The 12,411-nt window shown below is 39.6% G+C and overlaps 1 protein-coding gene across 1 annotated transcript in view; it reads right to left on the reverse strand.

The window, feature by feature from the left end:
• fbxl17 (F-box and leucine-rich repeat protein 17) overlaps nucleotides 1-12,411 on the reverse strand; it is a 246,110-nt gene that overhangs the window by 157,044 nt on the left and 76,655 nt on the right. Inside the window, exon 7 of the mRNA XM_061730041.1 lies at nucleotides 8,083-8,190. Coding sequence (XP_061586025.1) covers nucleotides 8,083-8,190 — 108 coding nt within the window. The remainder of the gene's footprint in view (nucleotides 1-8,082; nucleotides 8,191-12,411) is intronic.

A 12,411-nucleotide genomic window follows, 5' to 3' on the forward strand; every position in this document is an offset into this window, starting at 1 on the left:
GCGCATGTTGGTCTTGATAACAAACTCGATGGTGAGAGAAGGGCTCGAGAAGATAGAGCGTCTTTTCCAGCGAGCTGAGCTGAACGTAGACGCACACAAACCACGGCGGCGGAGGCGGGTGACAGTTGCGGCACGGCGACACTAGTTGGACCAGTAATGAGACATGACATCCCTCCCTCCAGAGGTCAAAAAAGCCCTCTATCACTGTCTGTCTCTGGGTTAAAAGTCTCACCGGCAAATGAATTATTCTTCAATTACTCTTCATCATCCTTAGGCTCTCCTCTGCTCATTATATTCATAAATCCCCCAATCTCACCCATACAGCAGTCACAAAAATTATTATTACAAATTCAGCTCATTTGGCGACCCCCACATCCCCATTACCTTTCTTCTTCAAATCCCCTCCACTGCCTCCTCTCTCCTTTATCCCCTCTACTTCCTCTGAGACACAACACACACACATTTGTACATAGGATGAGCTAACACATGTGTGAACACAAACACACACACACACACACACACTTCTTGGTTTGTCTTGGGGGTTATCAGTTTGACACAGGGCACTGTGATTATGTATTTTCGATGCTCCCGTCAGGGGGAGGAGATAAGGGGCTAGCAGTCTACAGCAAAGCCAGACTCCATTTACCCCACATGGGAAGGAGGCAGCGGAGTGGAGGGCATGAAGGTGACAATCAGTGAAAACCTGAAGCTACTCTTTTTTTTTTTTTTGTCTTAAACCATTTATATTACATCGGCTGTGAACTGCATTCAAACTGAGAACAAACTATAAAAGCAAGAGCTGTACAGTACGTACCGCTCCGCTGAGCCACCAGGATGTATAGAACATGTGACTTTGGTTAAGAAATTAAAGAGCTCTCCCTGTCATAAACCAGACTGTTTTATTTGCTCATAAACACACAAAGAAAGAATGAGTTATTACCCGCAGTCCGACTCTGACAAATTCAGAGAACATTTATCAAAAGGTCCCAACTTTTCTTTCTTAAAAAAGAAACAACAAAAACCACTGGAGCTGCACGGCTGAAGTAATCTACAAGGCCCCAAATTAAGACCAGAAACCTCAGAGCTCTGCACATCAGAGAGACAAGACAAAGCTATTACAGTCTTCCAAATATATCTCTTTTCATCTTTGACACATTCCTCAACAGCCTCTCCATTTGTTATGTCTTTGGATTTCTCCAGAGGGTGGGAACTTTCACGTACACAAAAAAAAAAAAGCCCTTTCTGAGGCCCAAAAGTGTCTAAGGGCGGTGATAGGCTGATGTATGAGGAGGGGCATTGTGGGTCGGCATGACAGGGAGAGAAGGAGAGAAGGAGAGCCATCAGTGGGACATCTAAGGCTGGAGGACTGAAGGCTCTCTGGCACCGAGAGCTGCGCTCAAACACTGGTGCTCTGATAGAGCCGACCTTGGACATAATCACAACCAGAAGAAAAGAGCAGCTCGGCAGGAAGGTGGAGAGACAGAAGGAGAGCGTGCATGCTTGTGTGTGAACGCGGAAAGAAGAAAAGACGTATAATAACGCAAATAGATTCAGCAAGACTGCACACAACTTTTTTCAGAGTCCGACAGCTGCAACAAAGACTGCTGGAGGAGCAGAAGAAAAACAAGCGGCGGCCTGAGAGGAGCATTCCACGCTTTTAATAACACTTAACGCCTACATACAAACACTAAATCCATTCTGCTTCCACCTCTGTGCCTCGTCACAGACCTGACTTAAGAGTAAACCATCTGAAACTGAATTAGGAGAATGATTCATCTCAAACAGATCCAAACACACCTTTTGGCCTGTACTGTATGTGTATATACATATATACACATATAAATCTATATATATATATATATATATATATATATATATATATATATATATATATATATATATATATATATATATATATATATATTTATATGTGTGTATATATATATATATATATATATATATATATATATATATATATATATATATATATATATATATATATATATATATATATATATATATATATATATATATATATATGAGTTCTCAATTTAGTTGCCGAGGCCAAGCGCCAAATCACTGAAGGCTCTGGGACACCCACCAAGCCTCGCTCTCAAGATGTTTTGTATCCATTACACAACCTTGGTATGTGACAAGCATCATCAATAAAACTATTATTTATGTCGAGAGCTTAGGGCCAACATAGAGCTTCAATCTGAAAGCCAACCATAAATAAAAATTTGCAGTAAATCCCCGGCGCAGCAACACACAAGACCACATCAAACACACATTTGCTCTTAAAATCATCAGTTTCTGCTCTGATGTTCGAAGCTGCAGCGTCTTGTGCTTAATTTACAAAGTACCAGCAATGAGGAAAGTTTTACAAAGCTTGTTTAACATTAGCCTGAAACAGACAGAAGTTTTGATTTTTTTATTTCTCTCATCTGAGTTATTAGTGGGATAATGATTTACCGGGACATGCTGTGCAACAAATTCAGAGTTTGGTCGCATATAAATGAAAACAAAAGATGCGCTCCTGTGGGAAATATTGTAAAATCATCAGCTGATCGTAAAAAGCCACTGTTTAACAGATCATCTGCTCTGAACTTTTTACGGAAGAAGGCCACTGTCTAAGGGCAGTCCCCATGACTTGAAAAATACGATTCCCACTGATTTCATCTTATCCAAATTGTTGAGAAGTCAATATGAAAAAAGAAAAAGAAATGAGAATGTTATATGAGAGAAGTTAATAATGGTATTGGATTGCCTCATCTTTTTTTTTCCTCTTCATATGCGAGCAGAAAGTGGGTGGGTTGGGAGATTATCAGACAAGAAAAGAGGTGGGAGGGAGAGTGCAATAATCGAATGAGAGAGGAGCACCGCAGTCCTGGAATCACATGTGGGTCCATGGAGTCATCAGAAATGCAACGATTCTAAAAGCAAGAATATGATTTTTAATCGACACTGGATGGGACCGTGAGGGAATCAATGAGAGGAGGAATCAACTGCTAAACGAGATAATTACTGTGAGAGATTATAGAGAGATGGTGAGAGAAGGAGGCGGGGAGACAGAGAGGTAATCGGAGACAGACAGACAGAGACGGATCACACAAAATGATGATGAGAATCAAAGAAACAAAGGCAGAGATTATTGAATCAAACCGGTACATCCAGACCTTGCATGTCTGAATTACAACTACCTGGAAGAGAGATTTTTATTTTTTTTTCCAGGTGGCTGCCATTGCTTTCTCAGCCATTTCAGTATTTGATATGAATAATGCAAACATCTTTAAAGTCTTAATGCAAATATAATTACATCTTTGAAAAACAAGAACAGACGTCAATAGATTTTGAAGTAAGCTCAAAGATGCCACATCGCTGGAAGATAATTACAACTATTACATTTCAGGCCAAAAGCCGTACAGAATAGAATTGAAAAATGGATGAAATCATTCATCCATTCATCTAGGACTCCCACTTCATGCTCCTCAGAGCTGAAGAGGGGCTGGACCCCATGTCAGCTAACATAGAGGGAGACGGTGCGACACCCAGGGCCAAGCAGAAGTGAGTGAGACAAGCAGCCATTCATGCTCAAATTAGAACCACTACTTAATCTAATTTGGGTGTGTTTGGACTGTGGGAGGAAGCCAGACTGCTCCAAGAAAACCTGCTTAAGGAACATGCAAACTCCCGACAGAAAGACCCCAGCTGAGATTTCATCCAGGAAACTTTGTGCTGCACCACTCAGTCCTCTCACCCTGTCAGGGTCAAATGCCTGAACATGTTTTTTATGCAAAAACAGAAACATTTAATTATTTCCGTTTGTGTTTTTGTTTCTCTCTTCTGTCTCTCGTCCTGTTAATTTATTATTTTTCTCAACTGTCGCCTCGTGCTTGCTCAGGCTGGGTTGCACCTAGACTTGTAGTCAAGACCACCTAAACCGAGACAAAGGGCCAATCCCAATGTTCACCCTACTCACTACCACTAGCCCTCACCCACTACCACTTCACCCTCAAAATGAAGCCACAAGGGGTAGGGCTTTGTAATCTTCCCTAGGGATTGGGACACCACTTGCTACGTCACTGCGTGGTTTACGTTCGGGTACGTAAGCGACTGCGTAGTTACGTTTGCACATACGTCACACCATATCCGAGAGCTAGAAGCTGTTTTAATTTCCGCTGTAGCGCTGTTAATATGCCACTTTATTAAGTTTTAATATTTTTTCAGGCGTAAAAGTAATGGTTAAGATCCCCAACCTGGGCTCAGTTTATCCAAATAGCGCCTGTTAAGAAATTTGCTCCGATGTTTTCGGGGATGAGAAGAGCCGTCAGCTCGGGAGCAGCAGCAGCTCACAGCTGGAGTACAGACATGATCGCCGGGTCAACCTGCGCCGTCGTCCCGGGGAGAAAGTGATCCAACGAACTGACCTGCAGCTCTGTGGAGAATTACCGCTGGCTGAAATAAATCATTTAGGAAGATTAATGTTGGTTTAATAGATGAAATCTAAAGGCTGAATTAAGGTTCTCTCCGTCACTCCATTTCGTCGCGGTGCAGTACCCCCGTGACCGCTAGCGATCTTTTTCTGAATGGTTTATCCGACTTTTCCGGTCACAGTGAATCAAAGAGATAAGGACAACTATTGTGCAAAAAAACAAAACAAAAAAAAAAAAAAAAAAAAAAAAAAAAAAAAAAAAAAAATCACACATAAACGAAGAAAAGAGCCCTGAAAGTTCACGACTGCTTCAAACCGGAAACCGGAAATGCGTTGCTTCCAAGTGAACCAATCACAGCCCTCTCCGTCTGCGTGTGGTCTGCGTCGCCTCGACGCGTAGTTACAATTTTCGGGAGGTGCACGTCAGTGACGGCGTCAGTGACGGCGTCAGTGACGGCGTGTGGTCTGCGTCGACGCGTACCACACGCCGTAGGCACGGCGTCGTTTTCACGCAGAACCATAACTCAAGCTTAACAGTTGTAGCTGCCACATTAGTTTGTCTGAATATAAAGTGAAGCAATAAAAAATATAATATAATATATTATAAAGTGATAATAATATAAAGTGAATATAAAGTGAAATTTTCTCTGGCCCTCCAGAAGTTGCAAAGTTTTTTCGACGCACAGCCTACGGCGTAGGGTACGCCTTGGTGTAACGCGGAACCATAAACCAGCCTTTATTCTGGCGAGATCTGAAAAAACAACGCAACAACGAGCAAGCGAGTGATTATGTACATTCACTGAGTGAATATTATGAAAGTAAAATATATATTTCTCGCTAGAAATGTAATCAAAACACATTTTTATGCAGAAACTAACTCAAAATATTGATTTTATTCACTAAAAATGAGAAATGTCCGCCATGTTTTTTGTTTGATTCAGTCTGCAAATGATGACGTAAAGCTTTCTGGAAAATTTTCTCTAGCCCTCGGTCGCGAAGTCAGCATCTGAAATCCCTTGCTGTGAAGGGCCAGATTCATACACCCTACCCCTCGATATGCCCACTAGCCCTACATGCAAAGAGGAATTGGGACACCACTACCCTCACGGGAATGTGCAAAATTTAGGGGTAGGGCTGAAAAGTAGGGCTAGGGGGTGTATTGGGACTGGCCCAAAGACACTACCAAGACCAAGACAAGACCAAGACAGACCAAGCCAAGACCAAGACTAGTTCAGCTCAAGACTGAGACCAAGACCGAGACCAAAAAAAAGTGATCAGTCTCGAAGTCTAGTTGCAGAGATCTGTTGGGTTCCTTAGTTGGGTTTTCCATTTCAAAACTGGCATTATGTGAAATATGAATTCTGGATTCAGCTGTAATGGCCCGGCTTAAATGAATTACAATGAATTGGACCTTACTGGAATATTATTGGACTGAATTAGACATACTTCAACATAATTGGATTGTATCGTACTTATTTGCTTTCTGTGTAAGACTATTTGACTTTCATTCACTGGTGCTTGCAGACAAAGTGAATTAAAATAAAAGTGAATTGAACTGTCACCGTTACGTTTTCGTTTGTTTTGGCGTCTTGTAAAAATGGTTTCAATTAAATTAACATGTTTTTCAAACCATTCAAATTCATTCAGAGTGAATTTGAAAACCCTAAGCTGTCATCTTTAATGAATATTCTGGCTTTCTAAAGTAATATAATAACAAGAATGTTATTTCCTACCATTCCATCAAGGAAACATTGCGATAGAATTAAAAGTCTAAATGGAAAGTCACAATAGAGAAGTTAATTTTATTTTAATGGTGAGTATGGGTCCTTTTCAAAAAGGGCTTCAATTTAAAATTTTAGGAATTTAATTTAAGAGGTTTACCGGTACATGCCGGCACAAGACAGCTGTTAAAGCCTTGAGGTCTGTCAAAGGCATTATGCAAACGTCTTGCATGGTAAAGTCATTGGATGGAAATCAGCCTGGACTGCAAACGCCGTGTCTGAAGCCGTTTGAGAGCAGCGTCCTCTGCAGAACACAACACTGTAAATCCTTGCGGGTTGAACTTTGTAACTCGCCTTTTAAAAACCGCACAAAAAATCTATGCACCTTAGTGAAAGTAAAATACTTTTCAATAAACAGCTATTACCTGAATTATGAACTTGTTCACCTGTACTCGTAAAATTTCACCTTGATTAATGCAACCATAAATAATAATGAGGTGGGCTAGACTGTGTGAGTGGGCACATGTGCTTGCGTCCACCTCCGTGTATGCTAATGCTGTTATGACTGGCTGGATTCATTACTGACTGTCTACAACACCATAGCCAAGGTCAGTGGAGGCCGCAGAGATAATAGGGGGGCAAAACTATGAGCCCAAATTAATCTGCTGTTTAATCTAATAATACAGCCCGGCATCAGGTGCCTCAGTCCTATTAACACAACTGTAATTGCATTTGAAGAGGAATGAGAGCACGCAGGTCCACAGAGGTGCGATAACACTCAAGTGTACACCCAAGAACATCAAACACAAATCAAATTGCCTTACACAAGGATGCACAGCTGTGGATATAGCATACAAACACACACATAGCTGCATGCTCACTCCATATGGACGTCACGTCAGGGAAAGGACATAAATAAGAAGAAAAATATGGTAAGGTGTTTCCTGGTGACTTCAGTTGGAGCAGTCACAGTGTGAGAGCATGTGTGTCCGTGTTTAGTGCACATTGCACGGAACGGCTTTAAGCGTAGAGCATTCCTCATTAGCATGGTAATATCTAAACAGCAGGGTGTAGTCAGAACAGCAGCGTATTATTAGGATTCATCTCATTAGGCTTTCATGAGATTTAAAAGTTAACACAAAATAACTTGAAAACTAAGTCTGAGATAAAACACACAGCGAGCTCCTGAGTTTACTCTCCAAAAGTTAAATATGCCCCCTGGGGACGCTGCGTGGCCTGCAGCAACATGGAGAGCTGCCTGCAGTAACGGGATTAGACTAAAACTTGGTCACACTAGAACTTTTGTTGACATTTACTGAAACAAGTAATTATTACCAACACAAAAAAAGAAGATGAAAAGTTATCTTAACTAGGACTGCGGGAAGTATTTATCTTCAAATTACTGTAGCAAACTCATGACTAAAGTTCATCAGATATGTCACTGCTGATTATCATCTAAACTACACTAATTAAAGGAGACTTGCCTTTTTTTTTTCTCGTGTGTGTCTTTCAGAAGCTGACAAACGCTTTGATATTCTTTGGTCCAAAATACAATAAAGATACAGTACAAAAGATCCCTTTCTAATCTACAACTGTGTTTTCAGCAGACAGTTTTAGAGGGTGAAGCTACTCCATCCTGCCTTTGAAATCGGTGTTGGGGCCTTGTGCAACCCACTTCCAAGGTACAACGAATGCAGAATCACTTGAAGTTGAATGTCTTTAAAGATCGATAAGTCTCTCATGTCGCAGTACCTTTCAAACCCAAACAGCCCAGTGCGTGAAAAAAATGTTCAAACCGCTTCAAATAACGTGACAGGGTTGTGTCAGTTCAGAGTTTTTTTAGTTGGTAGCAACTTTAAAATCGCAAATGTGCTCATGCACCGCTTTAAAAGGATATCATGATTCAAAGTGGGAAAGTGCAATACTCACCGCGGTCAGATGGATGACTCCCTGAGAAGTTACAGAGCATCCCATGAAGCCAACAAACTGCAGCTCAGGACAATGTTCTGCTACCGCCCGCATCGACTGATCTGTGACCTGGAGAGGAGAAGAGAAGAGAAGAGTTAACATTTGTGTCAAATCCATTTTAGAAAAGCAACTGTGTTTTATTTACTGTACACAGGACAAACGATTCATTCAAAAATTGAGAGCTGTAATGGCACAAAAAAAAATATACACAATTCCTTATTTTAGTTTATTATTTGTAGTACAGTACAGTTGTAGTGTGTAACCTGAATTTATTTGTTGCAAACTGGAAAATTATTCTGTGAGGAGTGTTTTCAACACCAGCAGCCTGGCGGTCTGCAACTGTGTATTCTGTCTTTACAGCAGATCCCGATGTGTTTTTGTGTTACTCCACAACAGAGAAAAGGAATGAGTGTAGGAGGATCACAGAGGGAGAGGAGGAGGAGGAAGAGGACAACTGAGTAGGAGCCAAAAGTGCCTGCCAAGCAGCAGGGGCGTCAGCTTATGATGGATAAACCATTCCTCATCATTCATCCTGCTGTCTACTAACAACTCATAATGGATCAGAGATCAATAAGGAAGCAGAACATTTCCCCCCAGCTTCAAGCATAGTCATCGATACAGGCATTGATAGTAGCTTGACCTCATTCACTACATCCAACGCTGCAACAAAATGAGGGAGATTGTCTTTTCAGTACGCTGTCTCAGCGTATTAAAAACTCCTCGCAATAACAACACACGGGCGAAAAGACAGAGAGAGAAGTGCCAGGACTAGTATTAAATGATAAACAAAGAAAAACAATGATCAAAGAAAATTAGCGGGCAAAAATGTACTTTTTACTTTTCATGTATGTTTGACAGAATCATCAATATTTCTCTGTGAAGTTTCCAAAAAGCAAGTGAAGCAAAATAATATCATTACACAGGAGACGCACTTCAAATTGTCACTGAAGCACAAAAACATATTCTTCAGCCTGGCGTGTTTTTGAAAATTACAATCAAAAAGAGAAAGGAAGAAAAGAAAAAAGTGACAATGAAACTACTGGGCATTTATTTGTTAAATACAGAACTCCAAGAATAGCTCGCTGCTGAAATGAAAAGAAAGAAAAATCACCTATAAAACAGTTGACTCATATTTTTCTTGATTTTCATTCGTATTTTAAAAAACGATCGAAGAAATATCAAAGTTGTTGCATATTACTGGAGATATAATTCCTCAATATAAATGTAAACTGTTGAAAAAAGTTATTCAAATAACTAACAACAGGAGCACAAGTTGTTTCTGAGTAAGTACGTTCATATTGCACTCACACATAAAAATCGCAAAGTGCAGCAATATAAAAACAATAACATACAATTAATACAAAAAGACTAAAATAATAATATCAATAATTAATAAAATTAATTAAAATAAAAATCAGTTCATCCAGTTAGCCAAAAGTCTGTCAATAAAAGTGTCTTTCAATTTTTTTCTATTGATCTTTTATTGATTTATTTCTCCAAAAAACAACAGGTTCAGCGACACGCAGGGACATGGGCCAGGCAATCCTCAGCCTGGGAGCTACTGTACACCCTGAAAGGACACGCCCCTCAGAGTTTTAAAACGTGTTTCAGGGACAGTGAGGAGGTTTTGACCTGACGAACGGAGAGAGCGGCTGGATGAGCACGAAGACAAGCAGTCTGTGATGTACTGAGGGGTCTGACCATGCGATGCCCTTAATGTTAACACTTAAATTTGAAAATTGTTTCTAAATTAAACTGGTAACCATGTCCTTGTCCATGTTTGTCCACTTTGCAAATACTACTGGTTTTGTAGGCGTCTTTTCCAAAGTTTTGCTAGCAGTAAGCAACTACGATTACAACAATGAAGCAACGGCGTGTGTAATGTCCACCAGCTGACCGTACAACGAAGCCCGCTAACAGGTAACAGGTCATGGAAACATGACCTGTTACTGTCTGACATGTCAAAAGTTTCACTTCATTTTCAGGTCTCATTTAGATGAAAAACAAACTGCAGTTCTGTCAGCACATAATTTTCAAATAAAGTTGCAGCATTCAGAAAACAAGTTCTATCACACTTCCAGTATTAGAGCTAATTTTTATTAACATACTGTATATGTATAAATAAATGAGTATAGAAATCCGAGAATAAATGATTGCATTTGCCTGATATTTGAAGCTTAACCATTAGTCTTTACATGTTTATGTTTTTCTGTTCTTTTATTGTATTTGCCCTTCATCTATTTATTTATTTCCATGCAAACTTGGAAATGCATTTCCTCATTTGTTTATGAATTACTCTGCATAAGAGGTGCATAATGAGTTTAGAAACCTGAAGGAATGAGTCATCAACATTTTTGTTTCCTCATAAACTCTGTTTAAAATAAATATACGAGGTCGAAATGCAATATGCACACTAACTAACTAATACAAAAACAGTTTCATTCCTAATTAAGTTTTATGAGCACTCGGGTATTATATTAAAACTTTTAAAAAATCTTCATCTGATAACTAAATACAGATTTGCATGATTTTTAGATCCTCGTGAAAAAACAGTAAATACTGAAATATGTTAAATACAATAAGCTCCAAGATAAGAAGCCAACCAAAGCATTAATCAAGAATCCTAACTTTTTGTGCATTTTTACTGTACTGCTTTATTTCCGTTTAAGTATTTGCCCAATTTTAGTAAAAGGTCTGCAGTGCCAACAAGTGTCTCACTGTGACCAGACAGCCAGAATCACAAAATCATTTTTCCAGCCTTTCTGTAATTTAACAAACTACTGCTGATCTCTATAATTCATCAGATGACATATTTTTTATTTTCTCCACCAGAAACCCTCAGACTTAAGCACACCTCCGTCACTGTAATGTTACTTTACCTTTCTTCTCATCTCACTGCCTCTCTCCCTCCTCCCGAACTACCTTAAAGGTTACAGAGTCACAGCAGAGGCAGATGAAAAACCCCAGGAGAAAGCGAGAAGAGACAGAAATCACAAAAAAGAAAGAACAATATGTCCATTTGGCTTTCACCAAGTCACAATATGGCTTATCTGAGTAAAACACCTCCTATGAAGGCCAAAGCTTTGTCTCCACCTTATCTGTGAGAAGTCAAAGTGCTTGTAAAGTGCAAAATTGTTCACAAAATGTGACTGTAAAAGGATTTCAATGACAAGCTGAAATATGTTTTCAGGACAACTCGAGTATAATCAAAGGGATTTGGCCTTCAAGGACAAAATGTGTCGACTGATGTTAGAAAATTGGTTTAGCTACCAGCTTTTCACCATGTTTTAAGGATAGACTGAAAAACCCCCACCCACTATACCTTGGAAATCTGTAAAGGCCTGGTACACAATTCCCAGCCATTGTGCGACTGTGGTCACATTATCCTCAAAGTATTTTAAAAGCTATTGGAGGGATTTCCCCTTATAATGATGAGAATAACTGTAGAAACATGCTGACTTTTCATTCAGAGCCACTATTTTATTTAGTAATTGTTATATGGCATGGACCAATACTAAAAATAATAATAATAATCCCAACAATTTCTGCATTACTTTCTGTTTTATCCCTATTAAGAGCCTATTGAACTTTCCTGCACATTCAGATTACTTTCTAAAAAGACTTGCTAGCTTAAGCTAAATAATACCTTGAACTTTTAGGTGGATACACTGTTTAAGTGTCCCTTTCATTTGTAGACAGAAGGATCCTCAAAGGCTAAGATGAGGAACACAATTGATATCAATTCTGTTCAACATGACACTGTCAAGACATTCTTGTATTGATGCTTTCCACAATAAGAAACAAAACAACTTGAGGAAGAAGAAAAGAAAAAAAAACAATTTCCAAATGACATTTTTCTTCTTTTTTTTTTTTTCTTCTCCAAAATATTTTAGCCCGTTGTGAAAAATGAATAACATTTCACCCTGGACAGAGCAGTTGTGTGTACAAGTCGTAGTGCACTGAACTTGTTAGATTTCTGTGGAGTATAGGTTTTAAGAGCCATCAATAAGTGGCTGCACCTCAGGTTTGGGCCATCACCACTCACTGCAGTCAGAAAAGATTAATCGAAGGTGTGTCAGCGCTCCCGCTTGGAGACACTGATGAATATGGAACCTGATCTGTAGGGCCAGGTGGAGATGTGAGAGTAAAACAGAGTTGCATTTTTCAGTCTGAAACTGAACTGAATATTAAAAAAAAAAGAGGGGAATGAAGAAAAAAAAAAATATCTTGTGAGACCAGCCTGAACTGAGCAGCTGGCAGGTAGAACGAGCTGGCCAGAGCTCCCTGAAC

The sequence above is a fragment of the Cololabis saira genome, chromosome 9, assembly GCF_033807715.1.
Source record: "Cololabis saira isolate AMF1-May2022 chromosome 9, fColSai1.1, whole genome shotgun sequence".
Classification (NCBI taxonomy): domain Eukaryota; kingdom Metazoa; phylum Chordata; class Actinopteri; order Beloniformes; family Belonidae; genus Cololabis; species Cololabis saira.